This window comes from Plodia interpunctella, chromosome 21 (genome assembly GCF_027563975.2).
Source record: "Plodia interpunctella isolate USDA-ARS_2022_Savannah chromosome 21, ilPloInte3.2, whole genome shotgun sequence".
NCBI classification, from domain to species: Eukaryota; Metazoa; Arthropoda; class Insecta; order Lepidoptera; family Pyralidae; genus Plodia; species Plodia interpunctella.
The window spans coordinates 1,449,569-1,474,328 of NC_071314.1; the positions used below are offsets into that span (position 1 = coordinate 1,449,569).

A 24,760-nucleotide genomic window follows, 5' to 3' on the forward strand; every position below is an offset into this window, starting at 1 on the left:
TCAATGTAACATTACACTCGAGTGATACGTTAATGATATTGATAGTCATTAATTAAATTACTATTTCTCGGTGCTAAAGACAAAACGTTCTTAAGAATACTAAAAGGTAATCTTCACTAATTGGAGAGGCACTTTTAGAATAAGAATTTGATTGTTGATGAAGAAAAATGCATTTAGATCTTGTTAAAAAAAGCTCAAATCGTGTTTAACTTTAGCTTTCCAAAAATGATAAACTACGTCTTTGTTTACATAAAATGAAAAGTATACAACAATCACCACGTCAAATCAAAAGTAAAGCTTCAAATTCTCCGAGTTCAATGAACTTAACTAAGTGTCGCTTCTGTACCCACTAACTAATCATTGACCGTTCGCATAATTAACTAGCAACATGAAGTAATCGAATAATTAACACAACAATATGGCGCCGAGGGACATTGTCTGCATTTTCCCTCTTGCTCGTACGTTACAAGTGCGAGTGGGACGAAAATTGAATTGTTTTTTATCGCGTGACCTACAAAGTTGCTATTTGCAAAATAACAATAATTAATACACACACACATTAGTATAAAATACACGTGTATTTTATAGTAATGTGTATTTTACACAAACTTTCGTATTTATATTATTAGTATTATATGCGAAAGTTGTGAGGATAATTGTATGTATGTATATTTGTTACTCTTTCACGCAAAACCTACTGGACCGATTGTTATGAAATTTGGTACACGGGTAGAATAACACATAGGGTACTTCTTTCTTATCGAAGTTCCCACGGGAGCGAAGCCCTTGGGCGCAGCTAGTATAAACATATATTGAAATGCAATGCAAAATACAGTCAGGTTGTCTTTCGAACTGAGATTGTGCCATAAATACAAACTATATTTGAGATCCAATAACGAGCTCTTAATATGACAAAATAAGGACTTTTTTACTTTTTATTTTTACTTGTATCGTAAGATTATCCCATACCGAATTTCACCTGATTTGGTCCAGTAGATACGGAGCAAATTGGCTGTGACAGAGGAGCGCACGAGTGATCCTATAAGGGTTCCGTTTTTTTAAATTTTGTTTAAAAGGAAACCTAAAAATTGAGTTTTCTTGTTTTGAAACAGGAAAATCGCCCAAATGAGAGAGAGAAAGAGAGAGAGAGAGAAAGGAGAGAAAGTAACTATATTACCTCTACATATGGGTGCTGTGTCCTCTGTATTCGCGGCTGCCTGTACTGAGAGATGCGAGGGATGACCAGCGGCGGCCGCGCGTCCCGACTGTACTCTGCGCATTCTTCTGGTGTGATCCACTAAAACAACAGACAGATATCATTATTTTACGATTTATTAATATTTTTATACGTAAGGTCATGGCCTAATTGTTCCGTTGCCATTGCTGCTCCGTTTATTTTACATAGGTTTTAACATTTACTTGTGTCGACGTACTGAATTTCAGACAATTTGCGTTGTTCTGCGTTGATCAGTCAATGAAACGGAAGATGACGGAGCGCAACGGAGCAACGGGGCCTGATTAGTGAATATATTAGCCGCAATACAACCAGTACTCCTACAAACCAGTGAACTTAACAGTCTACCAGTGTACAGGTTTCTTTACGATGTTATCCTTGAAGAAAATTTGTCACTAGTGTTAACAAATGATCTAAATGAAAACGCGAATTATCAGCTTTCGATTTTTGATAAAAGGGTAGGATCGCGGAGAATTAAACATGAAATCAATAAACAAAATGTAACTGCGAAACGATGAGCTCCTGTCTGATTGGCTGAAAAACTCTGTAGTTAAAATTCAATAGCTGTCGGTATTCTAACAATTGAAATCTTTGAAGTTTTCGAATCGAACATTCCATAAACTGGATTAGCATAAGTAGAAGGTACTTTTTATCCCCCAAATTCCTATAAGAACGAACCCCCGAGCGCAGTATTCTAATTTAATTAAAACAATTACTACACACCAGCATATCACAATACATCTCGGTCACGTAATATGTGGCATTTTGGTAACATTTCACGAAATGTCAGGTTGTGTAACACACTACTTATTTATTCGGAGCTGGCTATTCTCCAACAAGTCTAATCTGTTTTTCTAATGTCAAAAACAAAATATTATATGGTGATATGTTGTTTGTGTTTGTATTACAGTAATGTAATGTGACGTCACGCATTTCTAGTATACTTCAATGAGTCAGATAGGTATACTAACTCATGAGGCGCAAGTAGGATTCGAACCTGGGATCTTTCGATCATTGGCGGGCGGTCGCCACCACGAAAACCATTCCTGTCCTGTCTCAATCATGCAACGTAATATTAATATGTAATTGCATTCCTTTGCCGAGCGCATCCCGGCTGGTGAATTCGTCTTTCATAAACATGACACAGAGAAACATGATCTCAGGATTCGATCAGACAGAGCAGGAACCAACAAGATTTCCACAGCATCCTGATGCAAATCGGTTTGGATTCAAAGGAAAGGAAATTAAGAAAAAAAAATCGTCAAAATAATGAAAAACTTGAGAATATACAAATTGGTGTTGTAAGAGAAATCGAAGCCATGTTTTATCGACTATGGATATGCAAAAATAAAAAAAAATAATCGCATACTATCTACTAAACAGTAACAACGAATTAACAATACCTAACCTATAAAATCACAATTAAAATAAGACTTTGAAGCAGAAGCAGATAAATAAAATTTCATAACAATTATTTTAACTGAATTTATAAAAAATAATAACCAAATCATTTTAAATACAGGAGAATACAACTTTTGAAAATGAAAACTTTAAAATAATAATAATTTATGATGGAAAAATAAGTAAATATATACCATTTAGTTTCCGTCTTCATATTAATTATAGTTCTGATAAATATTTATAATTATGTGCTAAGCAACATCCCGTCCTTCTAGATGTTACAAGGAAAGTCGCTGACTTGGTCCTTTTTTCTAAAATTTTCTAAAATTATCAATAGTTGACGACCTCGGTGGCGCAGTGGTAAAGTTCTTGCCACAGAACCGAGAGGTCCCGGGTTCGATCCCCGGTCGGGTCATGATGGAAAATGATCTTTTTCTGATTGGCCCGGGTCTTGGATGTTTATCTATATATGTATATGTTATAAAAATATAGTATCGTTGAGTTAGTATCCCATAACACAAGTCTCGAACTTACTTTGGGGCTAGCTCAATCTGTGTGATTTGTCCTAATATATTTATTTATTTATTTATTTATTATTTATTTATAGTTGTTAGTAATAACCAATTTTGGATAATAGGTCAGGGCAAGCAATATCCCTGACCTATTATCCAAAATTGGTTTTATAGCCCCATTTAGAATATTGCGTAATAATTCATTATTCTTTATACCGATCGTCAATACTAACTATAGGCTAAACAAAACAAAGTTGAGAAAGTACGTCCACTTCAAATCATCAAAATATCGCTACCAGTGAGAACAAAAACAATGTTAAGTAAATTTTTTTGTCTGTATTGGTCGACTGTATAACTTGACGGGATCCCTTTCATTGGCATAATGTGTTTTGTCCTAAAATGGATTGGCATAATGAAATTGGCATAATTTATTTAGCATAATATTAATTACACCGAATTTTGTTTTAGCATAATATGTGTAGGTTTAGGTGCGGCGGGGGTGGCCCTTGGGCCACCCGTAAGCCGCTTAATAATGACCTTACATGAATATGCTTATTGCATTTATGCTAAAAATTGTATACTAAAAACTTTTGTGCTTATTAGTATTATGCGAAATTAAAATTAGTAGTAATTACAATATGCTAACTTATTTTATGCTTAAAATTTTTATGCTTCTTGACAGTGAAGCAACTTGACCTATGGAAGTAAATGCGGATGACGGACTCCGTACATCACTCAATGTCAACGATAAGGATTTTACGATACTACATAACAATGAAACGTTGTAAGTGGCTTGCTATTCAATCATTACGTCAAGTCTTAGCACTAGCGAGTTTCATTTCAGATGTGATGTCAACAACTCTTGACTTAATATCCAACCAAAAATCCAAAATATACCTGCTCTATTGAACTTATATCACTACTGTTTACTGGAAGTATTATGTAATCTGTGTAGGGTGTTCCGGTTTCCGGTGAAGGAAAACATCGTGAGGAAACCCGCACACTGGTTAATTATTAACTTGTGTGTGAAATGGAGTTGTTGTGTCTGTTTAATTCCACGTAATGACCACGACCCTCAGCCATGAGGAATACGACTATGAAGAAAAGCTAGGGTGTAGGCTCTGTCTACACCGTCGAGAAAAAATGTAAGGATGTTTTGAAGTTTCACCATTCCTACTTTCGGATTCTTCAGAAAATATTACAGGGGAGAAGTGTGCCCAGAATGCTGACATCCTGAGTGTTGGACACACTTCTTTGAGTCAACGACCTAACCGTTCAATTTGTCTCAGAAAAATCCGCGAATCAAATAAAAAAAAATAAACAAAAAAGCTTTCCTTGAAACGACCTCAAACTTGAATTAAAAAAACAAATGTTACCATCAGTAGTGATTCATGATAACGTCATCTGAGGGTATTCCGCAACCAGTTCCGGTCGGATGACGTTTCTAACTGAACATTTTGGTGTTTCTGATTTTGCCATGATTGTGCTCCGGCCTTGGATGGGCTTTCCCGTAATTGATGTTGATCTACGTACCTTATTGTCTATTTCTACAGTAAAGTTAGCAATATGTTCGCTTCTTGTACTTTACATAATGTATTACATCCTTTGTGAATGGTGCAATAAAGAGTTTATCTATCTATCTATATTTTGTGAAATCTCTTCGTTGTCCCTTACCAAGTCCCATGTTAAATGTGGTCGACTCATAATGTCTTTTCCTTCCACAACTGTCTGTTTCCTGTCATACCTTCATTCACTTTTAAGGCTTTCATATCATTCCTAACACGCTCCTTCATATTCATTCATTCGGTCTTCCTCTCCATTACCTTTTTGAAATAAATTTTAAATAAAATAATATTATGAAGTGTTTGTAAATTTGTTAAGTGACAGTGGCAGGGTCCCTGCATTGGACCAAAGGCTCCGGACGAAAGAATAATCAAAAAATTTTAAAATAATTTTTATCATTGGCATTCCATTTATTCGCAGTAAAAACTTTTTATCATTATGCCAACATCAAATTATTGGTTGATTTCCAAATTTTTTAACTATAAAGTCCACTGATGGGCGAAACTATTCTTAATTCCCACAATAGAATAAACGATCAACAAAACGTAATCAGAAACTTCTATTGATTAAATCAAATGTAAAATGAGGAACTGTGATTCATGTCGTATGCTGGTCTTGTTCAGCCAAGGTGAGCCGTTCACGTTGCAGTGACTACGAGAGTTAATGCGTTCACATTGCATTTCACTATACAACATAAAGAGGAAGGTCGCTCCTCTGAAGTGGAAATGGGCGCTATTATTAGTCTGGCTGGAGACTAATGATGGGACATAGTAAGCGAAGCAAACCAGTTTCCTGGAGTGGAGGACAATATCGCCAAGGAGGCTCGTCATGGGCAAGAATTGCTCAAGTGCATTGGAGGAGGCCATGTCCTGCATATAAAATAAGAATCCCTATGTTTATTTTCTAGGACAGTCTTTTTTGAGAAAACAAAACAAAAATACTTTTGTGAAAACAAACTCTTTCTTCTCTTTTCTGCGTGTCGATGGCAAATCTAAAACGCTTTATTGGGTGCTAAATATATTCTTGTCAGAACCGAGCCACTTCGATTGGTTCAGAAGCTGCCATCAAGTCAGCCCGAGTACAGGTTTGGGCACTCGCCACAGGCGAGGAGATGAGCCATCGATTGCGGGGAGAAGCCACAATCGCACATGTTCTGAGGCTGGTCAAGCATACCCCACCTAGCCATACTATGTTTTCACCGGCTCACTTGAGAGCGCAGTCTGTTTAGCGATTTCCAAGAATATATGTTACGTAATGGAACACAGTAAATTAAACTGCTGAGATCACTTTTATTCCACTGCTGGGCAAAAGCGACGTGGGAAATTTCAACTCTGTAGGACAACTGGCAGTAGGAGAAATCTTACTTGCAAGATTTGAATACAGACAGACAACGGGACAAGTGAAACTAAATAAGTTTATAAAGTACTTATGCATCTGACTGACATTGACGGAAACAATGCGATAGTCAGACAAAAATAACACATAAAAATTACCACGTTCATTACTCCTTAATTGCCATTCATTGGCTTAATTTCCGTGGTATATCCGTCTCTGTCAATCCTAAATATGTCTTCCAAGTGTGACAGAGATGGGTCTACACTTATGAATGAAACGGGCGTCAAGTCGAAAGGTCAATAAGTTGAATCAACCCGAAGAACATAAATTACACGAGCGTAGAATGGATGAATGAAAGTATATGATTCTGTATGTGTGTGTTATATTGTTTCTTGAACTTAGGCCAAGATTGATGTTGTTTACAAAAATGACATTTTTGCCAAAAGCTTTTATTATATATACTGTAAACGAGGAGTTCCCTCGTTTGGAGCCGATCCGGGCTGCACTATCGGGTGATGCTTATCATAATAATGCATTGTCATGGAAACTGACAGGAACTCCTCGTTTACAGCACGAACATGGGTTTTTTGTAATACAATAAAAGCTTGTGGTAAAAATGATACTTTTGTATAAAACTTGTTTACGATTGTTTTAGTGTCGTGTCGAATGTGTTAATCCAATGAGTTCTACTGCTGAATCAATGTCTGCTCTTTTAAACTGATCATTCCATTTGTATCTTCCTGGACAAGTCTCAATTAGTACGTCAAAACAAAAAACGTAAAACATAATCGAAATCATCTACCTATTTCACAGTCGATCGATTACATCTTCGGCTCAACCCTTCAAACTATCATAACTGGCTATTTTTACCCATCATAATATTTACAGAAAAGTTCGGATATCGTAAGGATATCCGTTGTGGTTGAGTCCTTTCGGCTATTTTTGAGTTTGTGAAAGAATTACAGCATGCTGGTATTTATTATGGTATTAAAATCGGTTAACTTCGCATCGATGGGGATAATTTTGGTTTATGATTAGATAGGTACGTCCTACTTAGTAAATACGGTAATTGTCACGACAACAACACAAATCAATACAATTCAAATAAATTACTTTTTTCCAAATGTCAGAAAAATGCTCAACTTAAATGACAGTAACAGGTGACCTCACATTTCACATTTCTTGGAGTCAAAAAGCGTTCCAAATCAGGGAATTAGTTGTACGAAGTACTTACAATATATCCATGTTCCAAATGTATACATTAATGAGAACTAATAAATACTATAGCCATAAATAACAGCGACATTCTGATTACATTAATAAGGCAACTATACAGTACAACTGTAACAGTCCAAGATGAATAGGTCATCTTGGACTGAGACAAAAGGTAAACAAAAAAGAAACGAGAAATTAACAAAATCCAAACATTTAAGCAAGCGACATGGCTCCATAAAACAACAAAAATATATAAATAAATATATTATGACAAATCACACAGATTGAGCTAGCCCCAAAGTAAGTAAAAACAAAAAAAAACTTACATTAACTGAAAGTAAGAACAAAATTCACAAAGGAATAACGAGAAATAATGTTTTTATGTTCAAGGTTTGTTTACCTTTTGTTTCAGTCCAAGATGAATAGGGTATAGGTACTATTTATTATATACAATGACTAAAAAGTTTATAATACCTACAATATCCGTTTCATATTTTATTTTACATCCAATTAGGTCGGACAGATTGCACGACAATGCGATTTAAGAAAAGTAAATTCCAAATATAGCTCCTACTTACTAAATTACTTATTATTACTTATTATTACTAAATTACTTACTTATTATTAAAAAAATAAAATGATAATTAGATATATTTCTATTTTTGACACCTGACGCAAAAAGAAGGGCGTTATAAGTTTAACGTGTCTGTCTGTGTATCTGTCTGTGTCCATCGTAGCTCCCAAACGGATGAACCGGTTCTCATTTAGTTCTCAATGACTTTATCCCGAGTGTTCTTAGCCATGTTTCAAAATCTGTCGAGCCGTTCAAAATTTGTAGCGAAATTAATATTGAAAGTCGGGGGTTTTTTTAATTTGTCTAACAAATAAACTTGTCATTAGATTCATCTTTATAACTAATTATCCCGTTATCCTTATTAACCATATTTGTTCATAACTAATTAAAATTTGTTGCTTTATAATTAAATTTCTCCCGTGTCTTCGCCTTCAGGGTGACATCATTATAGATAAACCTCTTCTCAGTTGCTTATGTACGAATATAAATGAATCATAATACTTTGATGAATGTTGATTCATTGTAGGCTTATTGAATCATTTATTTATTTATTAATAAGTTGTTATTAAAACTTGTGTTTCATCTGACCGCATTAAGTAATGAAGAGGCATATGAAACGAAAATTGAGATCAAAAACAAAACATAATTGTATACTATTTGATGAGGGACAAAAATGACAGCGCTCTGTCTCTTTTTAACCCCCCCCCCCCCCCCACACAAAAAGAGGGGTGTTATAAGTTTAACGTGTCTGTCTGTGTATCCCCAAACGGATGAACCGGTTTTCGTTTAGTTTTTTTTTTTTATATAGATAATTAAATTATAGATAATTCAAATTAAAATTATAGATAATTTTATCCCGAGTGTTCTTGGCCATGTTTCATGAAAATCGGTTGAGCCGTTCAAAAGTTGTAGCGAAATGTATATTGAAAGTCGGTGGTTTTTTAATTTGTCTAACGAATAAACTATTATCATCTCAAATGTTTCTAATACGCATATTTATTTATTGTATGAACGAAATGGAAGATGTGACGGTGTTTATAACTTTATCTGTCTACTATACATATATATCGTATTTGATATTTTAACAATAATGTTATATTTAACATTATTTGCAATAAAAAGTCACTAAATGATTACTCACGTTCACATTATGAGGACACTGAAAACCTGACAGATGTCCTAAAATAACGTAATACCCACAGTGTTATTATTTTTCGAAATAAGTTTTTAATTTTTGTTTATTGTTCCTTATATAAGCATGTCTTTTTCTTATGAAAAGTTTCACTTTTTTACAAACTTTCAACACATGTGACAACCTATAGGAATTGTTGAAAAAAACAAAATGTTTACCACGGCAACACGCCTCATTGGTACAGTGAACAGCACACCAAGTTACCCTGCAAGAACTTCTATATGGCGCGGTAATAGCGGCGAGTTTGCAATGAATTTGGATAGGTTGATGTGCTGTTGACTATACCATATCATTATCATATTTATATGATCATCAATGTACCATATTAGGATGCAGTGAAGTAGCTGAAATTGGTGAAAAAAAATTGTTTTGACCTCAAAGCGTCTCATTAAGTAGTTGCTAACATTTAACACATAACGGTTGCTTCTGGCGTTTGGCAACATAGTTAATTGATGAGTCACTGTTTACGTGAGAGCAATAACCCACATAAGGCCTTCTATTGTTTTATTAGATCTGCTTAATGGCCGACTTCCGTCAGTGGCCGGCTTTATGTCCGCTGTGCGGTATTGGGGTAACGTAGAAATTAAAAATAAATTGTTGATAAATCGTGTTTAAAGATATTAGTTAAGAAAATTCCGTATTTTTTTTTTCTATTACATGCAGTCATATGTTAATAATATAGTTCCTATCCAATTTTTTTAAATTATCGGATACCTAATAATTAATTACTTTGATTCCAAAATTTTGTGTAAAAGAATCGACTCTAATTTTGACATATTTAATTTAGAAAAAAAAAAAAAAACTGGAAATAAATACATAAAAACAATAAATACATTAAATAAATACATTAGGACAAATTACACAGATTGAGCTAGCCCCAAAGTAAGTTCGAGACTTGTGTTATGGGATACTAACTCAACGATACTATATTTTATAACAAATACTAAGACCCCGGGTCTTGGATGTTAATCTATATATGTAATTCAAAAGATCATTTTCCATCATGACCCGACCGGGGATCGAACCCGGGACCTCTCGGTTCAGTGTTAAGAACTTTACCTCTGCGCCACAGATGTCGTCAAAAATTTGTAGTAAATAATGGAACAGGAAAAAATAGAGACCCGAAAAGTAGAAAATGAAATATTCACGTTATAAATATCAATATAAACAAACGTTTGCTTTATTTTATTAAATATTAGCTTCTGCTCGCCTTCGCTCGCGTTAATGTCCCACGGGAACATTTACTTTTAATCGAAAATCTGCTAAACGGATATCAACGCAACTTTGTTTATGCAAAGTTTAACTGAATTATGTAACCTATTGAATATCACTCAATGTACATTTTATCCCGAAAATCCCACGGGGACAAAGCCCCGAAGCGCAGCTAGTTATATAAACGTATAAGAAAATAGAAATGTATTTTACGTATGAAAATTCCTGGGATATTTAAAATAGACCGACTGTTTGTTTCATTGGCGGAAGCCACAGTCTGTACACAAATCTATTAGTTACTTGCATATTAACGATGTGGCACTTGAGGTTGACTGTACAAATTCCTGTGTCAACCGAATTGTTAAAATATACCTTAAATTAAATCGTATTGACTGATTTTTATTTTACTATAATGAGAGTCTGAATTGCATTTATCTTATTTTATCGATTCAAATTAATTTAGATATTTTTTTTTTCCATATTCTCACGCCATGTTTTTGTTTGTTAAATGTAACGATTTGTACACGATGCCCAGGACGCAGGACTGGCCTAGTGTGGGATCATTTGTTATTTTATATGCATGTAATTCTTTGCGAGAAATAAATAATTCTTATTCTTATTCTACCGGAAGCAAGCGGAAGAAACTGGCAAAACACATGTTTCGATATATAAGACTATGCTGATTGCAAAACTCCGCCTTAATCTGTCTAATTATAAGAGCTTTCGAGTTTTAAGTCAATGAATGTACCTATTGAAAAATCGATCCCAAATCAACATTACCTTAACCGCATTAAAGAAACAGCAAATCAAAATATTATTTAGTAATTCAGCGCAAGACCTAATTCTAGTTAACATTCAAGCCACGACCTAGTGCCTTGTAGGGAGCTAACTAGGATGGTACTTAGTGCGTAAGTGCTGTCGAGCCGTCTGGTTACTTTGTTTGGTGTTCGTTTGTGATCGGTTTAGTAATGTCTATGACAATTTATTACTCAGTAGTGATGCCTCGAACGCGCCTGTTGCCCGCGGCTTCGCCCGCGTGAATTTCCCACGGGAACACTTATTTTTTCGGGGTGAAATGCCCGATGATGTACCCTTTTTCATACTTTAAACTACATGGCAAAATTTCAAATAGATTGCTTGAGTGGACTGAGCATTCAGTTATTTTTCCGGGATGAAACCCTACCATAGAGCAGGCTTTCATCTCGGAAAAATAACTGTTCCCGTGGGAAATTCACGCGGGCAAAGCCGCGGGCATATGCTAGTAGATAAATAAAACCAGGAATTTTACACGATCGAAACCCACTAGACTGGCTAGTACTCAATTGGTCCAAATGCATTAATAAAAACCAATTTATTGAGTGCGCAATAAAAAACCAAACGACAATAATGTCATTTGATTGAGCTAACAGCTGCAGCCATAATGATTGTGTGTTGTTGCGTCTGTTTATTGCCATACCCTTGAATATTTCAGTTGTTTGGATATATTATAAACCATTAGAAGGATATAATAAAGACAATCATACCCACAAAATGATTAACATCCCAGTTTATTATAAAACGTACGGAGAAAATCGACACCGCGTGACTTTTTGGAAATAAATATATCTAATCTAATATCTACTAATATCAATAAATGTTTGTATGTTTGACTTAAGGACGTTATTCGTATAAGTAACTTTTTTTTAAGTAAGTTTTTTTCCACGATGCAGTTATTTTTCCACGATGAAAGGTACCCTATGTCCTTCTCCGTACTTCAAACTACATGTATGCAAAATTTCAAGAACATTGGTTGAGTAGATAGAGCGTGAAGATGTAACAAACAAACTTACTTAATTTACGCGACTGTAGCTTATCATTTGTATTTTTTAAAGAAATAGAACTTGAAATAAACACAAAATAAATACACAGAATTCGCTCGTGTGCCATCCAAAATACCTAATTGTCTGGCGCAATGCAATAAATAACCGACCGCCGCCATATGCTGGCCAGATGATGCCGGAGCAGATTGCAAGAAGCGATTGCGCCCGGCTCGGGGTTTCCTTTCGGCTAATTGTTATCTTTTTTACCTTTTTTTCGCAGTCTCGGAAAGGAATTTAGCGTCTTAATTTTCAGATAAAGTCGTCACTTGAAAGAGCAATGAATTTTTGTTTTGTTTTATGAATAGATCTTGATATTTTCCGATCTAAACTTATTGTCACTCCTTTCCTCTCATTACTACTATTAAGCAAATTGGTAGGTATCTAAAACAAGCTTTTGCAGGTACACTCAACAGCACATCAACCTACCCAAATTCATTGCAAACTCGCCGCTATTACCGCGCCATAGAGGTTCATGCAGGGTAATTTCATGTGCTGTTGATTGTCCTAAAAATAATTATACGTTGGACGAGACGATGCCAATAAACTCGATAGTGTGGAAAATCGTTACTGAGTGTGACTGACTGACAGACAACGCACAGCCGAAACTACTGGGCGTAGAAAGCTGAAATTTGGTGTTTAGGTTCCTAGGACAGTGTAGGGGAAATTCCGACGGGAAACGGATTTTTACTCACATACGAAGTTGTGGGCAAAAGCTAGTTTTTAATAAAATCTTATTTTGAGCATGAAGTTTAGGTATGATATTATACTTTGATTAGAATAATGTACACTTTAAAATGATATTCTTAAGTCTGAAATAGATTAGCCTTTGATTCCCACAGAAGCGGCAGATTGCATATGCAGATTCTTTATTGCAAGTCACAGGTTTAGAAAATGTCACATAAATATAAAGTACAAGTGACGCCCTGCAAGGGCACAGCAAACATTTGGGCTACTAGACTTTTGACGACCTCGGTGGCGCAGTGGTAACGTGCTTGCCTCAGAACCGAGAGGTCCCGGGTTCGATCCCCGGTCGGGTCATGATGGAAAATGATCTTTTTCTGATTGGCCCGGGTCTTGGATGTTTATATATATGTGTATTTGTTATAAAATATAGTATCGTTGAGTTAGTATCCCATAACACAAGTCTAGAAGTTACTCAGGGGCTAGCTCAATCTGTGTGATTTGTCCTAATATTTATACTAGATGCCATTTTCGTGTCATCTAAGTAAGGGAATCGAAGGTTTTACTGATCAATTTTATTATCAAAAAAACTCTAAAAAAGATACTTTAATAACATTTGTCTAAAAGGAAAGCTTTAAGATGCTTGTGCAATAAACGCATCAATTAAAATCATAAAATGACTTTCACTAAAGTGCATAGTCGCAGTGCATGCGGCATAGCATTCATAGCAGATGGCTAAACGACCCGAATTGATGCGATAAGTGGGCAGACACACATGTTTTATTGCATATATATCTAATTGTAGCTAATAGTAATATTATATATGTAACCATAAATTTTTCACCTAATAGAGTGTTGTAGATTTACCATCGACACGCAAAGAAGAACAACCATAAATCAGATGCAGACAATAAAACAATAAATAAAACATATTGAAGTGTGTATTTTACGAAATAAATAAATCCATGAAAAAAAATAAGGGTGTCAATTTGCCATAATGTTAATTCGTCACTGCAGTTTGTAAGTTATAATGCGTGGACCAAAGCAAGTCAATTCGTCACATATACCTATATGTGACGTGTGTGTGGAGAAATTAGTGGCATAGATTAAATAATATTGAATAATAGAAGACACGTGGGGGTAAATAAAACGTGATGCTGGGGTGCGAAGACAAGGGTATGCAAGGTCGTTGAAATCGTTCAAGTCTCGTATTCAAAGTGCGAAAGTTTAAGAAAGAAAAATAGAAAAGAATGGAAGTAAAGAAACCAGGAAAACAATTGATTGGATTTAATTTTCCTTTGCTACCGGATAGGTATATTATTTTCCTGTACTTTATTATATTGATATGTGTATTAAAATAGATCATTACAAAAGTATCATAATAGTATTCTCAAACTTCCGTGAACCTACTAACACATTTTATTCGGTCTCTGCGTGACACGGAACGTATAGCGATTATAATGTTGAAGATTTATGTGATCAAATAAGTAACTTCCTGTTAGTTTTAGATCTAGAGAATTTGTTTTATTGAGAACTAGCTGCACCCCGGGGCTTTGACATCATGGGAATTTCGGGATAAAAGTACCCTATGTATTATTTGTAGATGATATTCAACCGTAGTATTTTTAGAGTATGTATATAATTTTTTTTTATTTAGTTATTCCACATTGCGCAAAGCATTTCATGAAATTTGCTCATCAGTTTTTAACACAATGGGCGAGAAAAGGAGTCAAAATTGATACTCCACTTAATTATGTGAAAATATTAATCATCCTGTTCAAAACCTATGTCCAATAAAACATTTTTACCTGTTTCACTGTCAACACCCGTGTTTTGTCTTTTAATCCTTATAAGTATATAGGTACATTATGTATCACGCATGACCATCAACAATCAAAAACATAACAACACTTGCACAGATAAATTAGCAAAAACTCGCATAAATGTTTATTAACAACGCGGAATTTTGTTTAAAGCCCCCAGTTAGATTCGCGTCACAATCGTCCGTGAACACTGCAAAACGCATTTTAAGTAGAATAATATTTTAGTATTCGCATGAATTGACGGTACGGATTGCGACGCGAGTCTATCTCAGGTTTTACGTTGTAATGCGTGTTGTTTTTTTTTTCAAGAATTGACTCAATGGACCGATGCAAGTTTTCTATCTAATTTCCAACGCAAATGACTTCAAATGATGGTCTTGCCCTCATTATCAGCTGAGTAAAGATTAGCTAATTGATGGACAAACCCGGTTGTTTACATATGTCGTTGTACCGATAATTAGATGGTTTCATTCATGTTGGACATAAATGGGATTAATTTTTAAAGAATTCTAAAAGAAGATTTGATGTAAATATTAGTAACTTGCTTCATCTACGGGGTTTCGTTCGAAATTTTGGAATGAAACATAAGTATATTGATATTACTACAGAAGCACAAATATAGAGGCGTTAGAGAACGTTCTTTTTAAATATAAAGTTGCCTCCTTTATTTACAACAAAATACTGTAGAAAGTTATGAAAAAAATACAGAGGAAATTATAATGCAATATTTAGCCAATTTACCACAACACCGCCATCATAAAAGAATTAATGGTGCAGGTGAGACGAATTAACATTCAATGTAAGGAACTTGCAAATACGTAGCAAATTGACTGTGACAAACTGACGACAGTCATGGCAAACTGAATTCCCAAAAAGACGTAAAATCACACCTGAATCCTAAAAATATTTACGTTTATTTTGTTATTTAGACATCGGAGTTTTACATCCGCGAATGGAACCGAAACGCGAGAGATAGTCACAGCAAAATAACAAATAACACATTAGAATTCAGCGAACTAAGATAAAACGCTTGTTTGTTTTAACCTCGATTCAACGTTTTGCAATTTAAATTTCCTGTTTTAATACCTGCCTGTTTAAGGATTAGTATTTCTAAAGTCCACGACTGTGAAATGAGACAGAATACTTATTTCAAAACAAATCTATGAAGACAAAAGAGATAATGATCGACATACGAAGTCATGTTCCGTCGAGTATAGTCCATATACTACTTATAGTCTTGGCATCTGATATACATTCCCGAGGATGACCACGCGAAGGCGATTATAAAATCATAGACAAATATATAAAATTTTATGATTTTCTTTCATTTATAAATGTACATTATAAACTATTTGTAAGTACATCAAGCGGGTTATATATGTTTGCAATGATCGATACACCGCTGACTGTACGATGAAGATTGTCTGTGCACACCGAGTGCGAAACGCGTTTTACAAAATTCGTCAAAAAAATCACTTGTAAATGTCAAATTTCGCCGTGAAGCCAACGTGCAATGCATTGTAAAACATTTACATATAAAAATTTTGCCGAATTACACTATTTTGATGTTACTACAATATAGCACGCGTCGACACAGCCAGCCACATTTGCACTCCCATTCTCTCATGCCATTTCAATAGACAATTTAAAAAAATATCCTAACCACACCCTATCGATAGTTTTTTCTCTATAAGTCCATATCCACTTTTCAGTGGTAATGCAATTACTAAAGTAATCTAGGCTTGTTTTGCAACCACCTTGGTTGCGTGTACAGTCGACCAAATGTTCGATAGCGTAACGTCGCGTGTTGCTTTATATTTAGTTATTAGCAAAGATTACGGCTGTATTTTTTTTTTGACAATAAACTGGTTTGGATTATGTGCAATATTGTTGCATATTCCTGGTATGGACCAAGAGCACGAAAGATTTACCACAGATAAATAGAAAATTTAAAGGCGCGGCAAATTCTGAATACGAAAAATTATGCACGAAAATTATAAAGAAATGTTTCTTTTTTCAAACATCGTTATTGTCTATTTGTCTAAATTTTTGTACTATAGATTAAAAAAATCTTCTATTTTTTCAATTTTACGTTTCATTAAACTGAACATCACTTTTTTTTAAATTCTAATTCTATTTTTTTATGCTTCATATTAGTTCTGCGTTGGTATCTAATATTGAAATTATATCTTAGATAGGTTTCACTTGATTTATTTGATCATAAATAATTTTGGTTTTTTTTTCAAGTTTTTATATCGGTCTGTCTCATTATTTTTATCAAAAGCACTTTAGATAATGACAGTAAGTCGTAACTTACGGAAGAAGATATCGTTTGACCCGTCTCGTTATACTGATAATGTTTTTAAATTGATGCTTACCTACTTCATTTTGCACGCAAATATTGGTATGTACTTACTTAATCATTCTTGTTCTAATTTTCCAAACAAAATATTTATTTGCATAAAATGTAGGTATATACCTACATCTACACAAAAGTAGTGGTACAGTGCCTGCCACTGAACCGAGAGGTCACGGGTTCGATCCCCGGTCGGGTCATGATGGAAAATGATCTTTTTCTGATTGGCCCGGGTCTTGGATATTTATCTATATTTTGTTGGTATCCCATAACACAAGTCTAGAACTTACTTTGGGGATAGCTCAATCTGTGTAATTTATCCTAAAAAACATGTGTTAATTCATAAAATTATCCCTCATCTTTTTTATCTTATTATTATTTTGAGAATTCAATGAATTATCTAGCGTAATCCATCCAAATTTTGGCAAAATGTAGTCTTACCCGCTTATTAGCCTAAACTAACCATAATCTAAAAAGTTCGAATGGAAAAGCTACAACAAATAAAGTTGCGTAATTAATATAAGATGCTGCGAAACTAACAGAAAAGAGGGCACAGATAACTTTAAACTTTGATTAAAATTGCCTAAAATCTAAGAAAATCAAGCTAATGGCTAACCAGGTAGTGACTATAAATACCTACGAGAATATAGGGACCAACCTCACAGCAACACTGTTTAATTGAGTTCCAGCAGTGGTCGTTCCGAAATGCCACTAGCTTTTTGAGAATCCTATACCTATTCCTAATTTAAAATTTGATGTGAAAACATGCCTGGAAGGGTCTAATTTCTGAATTACTAAATCTCATCAATCCAACTTTAGGAGTCATTTTATGGACACCCACCAGGTGCAATGCAATCTAATTCTTACGCCTTAACGTTGTTATGATTCATTATTTGTCTGATAAGAATGTTTACTATGACGCAGGAGTGTCGCACACCTCGCTTGAAACTATGAATGAGTTTTGTTTATCTATGCCATCCTTTGTAACTGTTAGTGCACAAGGGAAAATATTATATTAGCTTCATTTGTTTAAAAAAACTAACACAGGCCATAAAATATTACACTCGAAAAAAAAAGGAAATTTACATTTGATTTTCAAACCACAATTGAAATTACAATATATGTAATATTGCGTATTTAATTTAATTTTTACGCCTGTCTGAATATGTTCTGAATTATGAGCAATTGTAGTAAATACAAGCCTTTGTATTGTATTGTATTACAATAATTTGATATACAATAATACAATATCGATATACATAAAGTACGGCTAATAGGTTATTTTTCAAAAAAAACAAAAACACAATCAATATCGACATACTACCTACTTTGAAACAAAAATTTAATTCAGGTCAGAACATCGTAAATACACATACAATACATCACATGATGACTTCACACACTTATAAATCGGCCATGGCATTATTTCATTCGGTAGTCAATAAAAAGACATCAAATCTGACGTATGAGTAAGACCCTTTAATCTAGAGACAACAATGGCAATCGATCAATATGGCAACTAACTAGTTATAACCCTGAGGCGAAGACATCAATGTAACCCACATCTTTGGTCAGCCATTTTAATTGACGTATGTACAAACTGAAATCGCACGTGTTGCCAATCGTAAATAATGTTTCTGACGCATCTGATGAGCATACAAATTTTATTTTCACCTGTCCCGTCACGTGACTAACTTTGGTCATCTCAAAATTTGAGAAGGACCGTTAAAATGCAATTTGAGATCATTCAATTGCGATTTTTTATTTTTTGCAAATACATGGGTACCTACTGTAGACCTACGTTGCTTTTATTTAATAAATGCATTATTATCATTATGGAGCTAATCTAGTTATGGTTTTAGAAAAGTTTGCGTGATCAACAGACCAATACAAGATCTTAATATTGCAATCAAACGATGCAACAAAATTGAATATAATAAATTTACATAAGTGTATAAATTTATATGTGCGAAAGTTTAAAAAATACTACATCGAATATATAATATCAAAATTAAATTGTCAACCTGATTGGTTGATATTAACATGCGAAACACATATTGGTTGTAATTTGCATGTTTCTAATGACATTTGCTAACAAGCTTGGTATTATTTGAGGTCATTAATTATGAAAACAGGAACCTAATGACCAAAATTCAATTTTTCTGCTGCATTCTAAGAATTTAAAGCTATACGACCTACATAATGTACATTTTAATTAGTCAGTAAATAACATTTAATTAATAAACTAACCGATGCGCCATCTACACGTATATTTGCATTTTCCGTGACTTCATCCGATAGATATGATATCTATTCAAATACACCTAGTTTCCGTGATATGCACATTAGATATTATAATTGCACACTTTGAATAGGTATTAAAATTATGTGCGTTAGCGGGAATATTAAAGCCAGGAATATTAAGACCGCATTGTTTACTTATATTAAACATTATTACTAATATACCTATTCTATGTAATGATTCAAACTTACTTCATCTTCTTCATCGTCGTTGTAAAACGGGTCGCCGAGGATTCGCTCCTTCCAGAAAATGACGTCTGGAGGAATGGCGTACGCGTCGTGGTCCTTAAGGTTTTCGTACAAAGGACTCTCCCTGCCGACCCCCTCGGAACTGGCACTAATGGAGCAGCTCTCGACTTCCACACTGCCACCGCACGAGCATCCCTCATCTGTATAACTCAATCCGTATTCGATCTCCTCGTAAATGTTCTCGTCGGTGATAGCGTCGCGGACGGGTTCGTAGCCGTCGTCCGTCGGTCGCTCCGGTGTCATAGCGACGACTGGCATTTCGTTTTCGACGCACCTGCCTCCCACCTCTTCTAGAGCGTACACGGAATACTGCTGCGGCTCGAAGTCGTTTGCCGAATCGAAAGACAATCTAGACACGGTCGCGTGGTTCTGCGACAGCACCCGCCTCAAGATTTCGTCCGAATTGTGAAACCCACTGGAGTGTGACCATACCTTCGCGTACGCATCTCTACCTTCGTTTTCCGTATCGGAACTGCACTCCTTGTAGCTCCAACACGTGCTTTCACTGTCGCTGTCAGACTCTAGCCTCTTTGCCACCTCCATTATTGTGTTTTGAGTCTTCAAATCTATGTTGTCGTACGCCGATGACGTAGATGACGGCGTTTTCAGTTTCACACGCGGCGGCGGCACCGGCTTACCATCACCCCTATCGAATATGTTGTTTACGTCACTGTTCGCGTCACTAGCCACATTAGCACTCCTAGCGGGAGTGCTGGTTACGAACGAGACGTCAGACAACGTCGATTCACCGTCACTGCACTCCTCAACACTGTTAACACAATTTTCATCAACTTCTTCAACTGCTTTTAGTTCATTATTTTTATCATTTTCGTGCATTCCCTGAATGCATTCGTCAAAAATATTGAGAATGCTTAAGGAAACTTCTTTTTCACCTGGAACTAAGTTTCTTTGATACTCGTCTAGCTTGTAGATCTCTTTGCCTAATTGAGAGAGGATTTCATCGAAAGCGCTGTCTGGAGTGGTGCTAGAACAGTCAGAGTCTTCGTACTCTGGAGATGGTGGTCTCACAGCGATTAGAGGGTCGTATTCTTCAATGGAGTCTCGCAGGACCTGCAGCCACGCGATGACAGGCTGTGAGGAGCTCTGCGCGCGCAGTGTGTCCGCCACAGCGCTCGGAATCCAACTTGCCACTTCGCACATTGTCCCCGACGTCGCTCAAAACACACAGTAAGCGATAACCGGTGTATGAATCAACGGATTCCGCGAAGGGACGAGGTTTACCGTCCATTAGTAAATAACTGCACAGCTCTAAAATTCATTAGAACATACCAGTTGGCGCTACGATGCGCTATCGGCGACATTTGCACTCGACCGCGATTGCTTATCACGACCGCTTCTTATTAATACAAAGTTACGAAAACATCGGAAGAAATTTGACCTCGCGATAATATTCGCTCTTCATTTAATTCTGTACGCGGTAAAATTTCTTGGTATTGGAATAACTTTAAATAATTAAAAAAGTAAATAATAAAAAAAAGTGTAATAAAATACTGGCCGGAAACAACAAACAAATTAAGGTTACTATTCCCGATTCGATCGGTCCATAACTTCGCGCGCTTTTTCCCCGTTTTTAAATACCGAACGGAAGCGTCCGCGCGCGGCACGTCCACTGCGATAGTGTTGCTCTGCCGTCCAGCAATTAATTTAACGTTCATTCTGTACGGAGCCTGTGTGACCGATATTCTGCGTTATTTCTGTGGTGAGCTCGGCTGCATGGCGTAACCATACTAAAAACTAAAAGCAATGCACTATGCATTAGATAAATGAAGTAAATCGGGCGCCGGGACGCCGTAGCGATTTAAACAAACTGTAGCTATAGCCGTTCCACATGAGAACGGGGTCGGTATTCCCGATGCATACAAAATTGGTTTTCCTCCTATAGTCGTCCGCCTGTGTCGTTAATTGTATCAGCATATACTGAAAACAATATCGGGTTTTTCCTTGACCTGATCTGAAGGTACGAAAACATTGTCGAATAAAAAATTGTATTTTATCTTCCTCAAATCAAAATTAAAGAATAAATACCTAAGTAAAAGAAAATTATCTGATATATTTACAGAGATTTCAGATTTTGTGCATGTATTATACGAAATCATGTGTACAGATGTAATTAAATAGATCGTGTCTGAAGTAGACATAAATTATATCACATTTATTGTTCTTTTGTAATAAGCACCGATTTATCGATTAATTAAAGATGTAGTCGACCCATATATTAATTAAAGATGTACCAACCCAATAACACGAATACAAAATGACAGGTACAGTCAACAGCACATCAAGTTACCCTGCATGAACCTCTATGGAGCGGTAATAGCGGCGAGTTTGCAATGAATTGGAGGTTGATGTGCTGTTGAATGTACCTATGTAATAAAAAAAAAACATTTTAGTTTGAAAAAGCAATTTTCACAGGCAAAATACTCGTATAATCTATATTTAAAACAGTTTTTCGTGAATTATTTATCTATTTATGTATCTGAGAAAATCTGTCTCCTTAGTAGTTTTAATGGCATATTTTAGGTAGGTATAAAATAATTATTTAATTTACAGTAGTTCGTGGTAACAAAAATAGGTAGGTAATAGTAATGTAATTTGTAAATTACTGTAATTTATTTTCGTAATAACTTTACCGTAACTATATTTTATTTAAAGCTGATTTTCGTTATTGTTATTTTATTTAATTCTTATAACATCACTTCAAATTTCAAATTACATTATTACAATAAATCACAACATAAAATTTCACGATTACTTGGCTAGTTCAAGCGAGATGAATAAAATGACTAAAAAACAACGAATAAGTAGATTATAAAATTATAGGTCACTAGCATTTGTCCGCGGCTTCGCCCGCGTTTATTTCGTACGTCCGTTTACAATTTATTATTGTCAATATCTCGGATTTTAAACAACGTATCGCGATGAAACCTATACTAGAGACTATCCGTTATATAAACTGTGCCCCGTCCAGTTCCATCCAGTAGTTTTTGCGTGATGCGCGAACAAACATACAGACAGACAAAAATTCTAAAATTTTTTTGATTTCTGTTAGTCCCATAAGTAAAGACATACCAACTTAAAGTTTTAATAAACGCAGAGATATAGAAGATAATAAATAGCACTTAATTTCTAAAAATTGTTGTAATACTGGCCGAATCAACATAAAAGCTTTTATATCAGCCACTCTCAGGTGGTCTTTGCACCCATTAATTCTATAGTCTGTGATAGCCATAAAACGTTTCCCGCCAAGCAATGAAACAGATACCTTACGTAGTTACGAAATCACACTACAAAGGTATAAATTTGGTGCAACACGCGCGTTGCTAGCCCTATTTAATCAATGAATAAAGGAAAATACAACGATCATTCATAAGAAAATTACTACATCTTCAAACGTTCAGTGAAGAAAATGTTCTACCACAGATAACTAAGGTCGATTCTAGCGTTTACTTTTTAAATGAGGAAATGACTTTTCGAATTTGGATCTCCGCTGTCAATGGCCACTGTTTTGGCGCGGTTTGCATGTGCATTTGTTAATGAAGGCAGAATAGTGCTAAAAATAGCCACAGATAACTTAGATATGGTATATCGATTTCCTGTACGTAATAAAAGCATGCAAATATTATGTGCTAAAGATTAGATAGATAGATAAAATCTTTATTTGTAGCCACAACACAAAATACACAACTCATACAGGTTCTTCATATTAATAACACACACAATACAAATATGAGTGTACTGCAGCACTACAAAAAGGACACAACTCAGCGGTACTATTACCCGGGTGGGCAATACATTGTTTTCAGTTGGTTTGACCTTTTAAGGTACCTAAATGCGGGTGCGAGATACAAAGACGATGATAATGGGAAGTGGTTGCTATTAATAATGATTCACGTTAATTAAGTTTCAAAGTCCAAACAGGTATCTTCCTGATCATAAGAATAATGTTACTCCAGTTGAAAAGTAGCACCATTTAGGATTCAAACCTGGGACCTCCACTGCTTAAACCGCCACCACTGCTCTATTGAAATATAGTGTGTATTATTTGCACTGACAGCTGTCAACTGTTTGTTGATGATTCCTTTGATGACATTCATTGACCTTGATTTTTAAAAAGTTACTAGGCCAGCATGTATTATCTATGTAAAAACTTGGCTTATGCCTTCTTCTTCAGTGGATATTAGCCACTCTTATAGGTATATATAGATATTCAATACAAAAGACTTGGCTGTATGGGCTAGTACCCTTTGCCTCCTCAATAAAACGAGGGAATAAACAAATAAAAAAAAAACTATGTAAAAAACGAGACGCCAATTTTTACGTTGTATTGTTGAAAAAGAAGTAATTGTAATATTTTAATGGAAAAACTGTAAGTAAAAGACTGTTATTGATAAGGTGATGTGAATAAATGTTATTGAATGACACCTAATCTGATATTTTGACCCGATGCCAACGCTAGGATAATCTAATAGATATTTGATCGTTTACATCCAGTTTAAACCCAGGCTCAAAGCCAATTTAGATCACCCAGTTACTTCACAAGCCATCAAGGTCCAGCCAGTCCAGTGAAGAATATAGAAGCCGTATTAATTGAGATTAAATTACATTGAGCGCAATTAGTTGTGACTGCTGACTGTACGAGTAAATTGACTGAATTGAACCAGTGGGTGACTGTACACGGAATGGATTCAATGATAGCTCTCTACTACGTATTGTTTACTTTAATTATTTCACTGCCTACTTAAAATTTCTTTCTTTTTAGTTTGATTATGAAACTTTTGCAATTTCGGTAATCAAAAATTAACAACTCATGTCTCATTTACATATTAACCACGATGGCGGAGAACCAACATGCATTGCTCTCAACACTAGAAAACCATCTTTAAAGACTTTAATTTATTATTGTTGAATTTCTCGAGCGTATCGAGCGAATCTCAGTTAATTTTATCGCAATTTCTTGCAAAAAATTTCTTGCTCATTAGAGACATATTAAATGTTTGATAACAAAACATTTCCACTGTTTTAATTTGGATATTTTTCTTGTTTTATTGCCGATATATTTAGTATTATTGCGCGTAAATTCTAGACTTTAATAAGACCTTTAATTACACCAATAAGTAGCCTTACAGCAGTCACAGCTGAACTTGGCCTTCAAGATTCGAAAATATTGGCTCTGTCAAACCCGCAAGTAATAAAGACGTGTACTGTCTATGTCTCTTATTATTACGTACAAAA

General features: G+C 35.1%; 1 protein-coding gene and 1 non-coding gene across 5 annotated transcripts in view; one reads left to right on the top strand and one right to left on the bottom strand.

Annotated features, from left to right (window-relative positions):
• LOC128679151 (rho GTPase-activating protein 9-like) overlaps positions 1 to 24,760 on the bottom strand; it is a 109,081-nt gene that overhangs the window by 21,929 nt on the left and 62,392 nt on the right. For 2 of the 4 annotated variants that reach the window (XM_053761197.2, XM_053761199.2), the window contains exons 1-2: positions 19,451 to 21,147; positions 1,178 to 1,297 (exon numbers count right to left, since the gene is read on the bottom strand). In XM_053761197.2, the coding sequence (XP_053617172.1) occupies positions 1,178 to 1,297; positions 19,451 to 20,668 (1,338 nt within the window). In that variant the 5' untranslated portion in view covers positions 20,669 to 21,147. Of the gene's footprint in view, positions 1 to 1,177; positions 1,298 to 19,450; positions 21,148 to 24,760 lie in introns of those variants that run through there. The other 2 variants (XM_053761196.2, XM_053761198.1) reach the window with 2 other exon arrangements.
• Positions 13,063 to 13,135, top strand: TRNAL-CAG (transfer RNA leucine (anticodon CAG)). The gene has a single exon. It is a non-coding gene; the product is annotated as a tRNA-Leu (tRNA).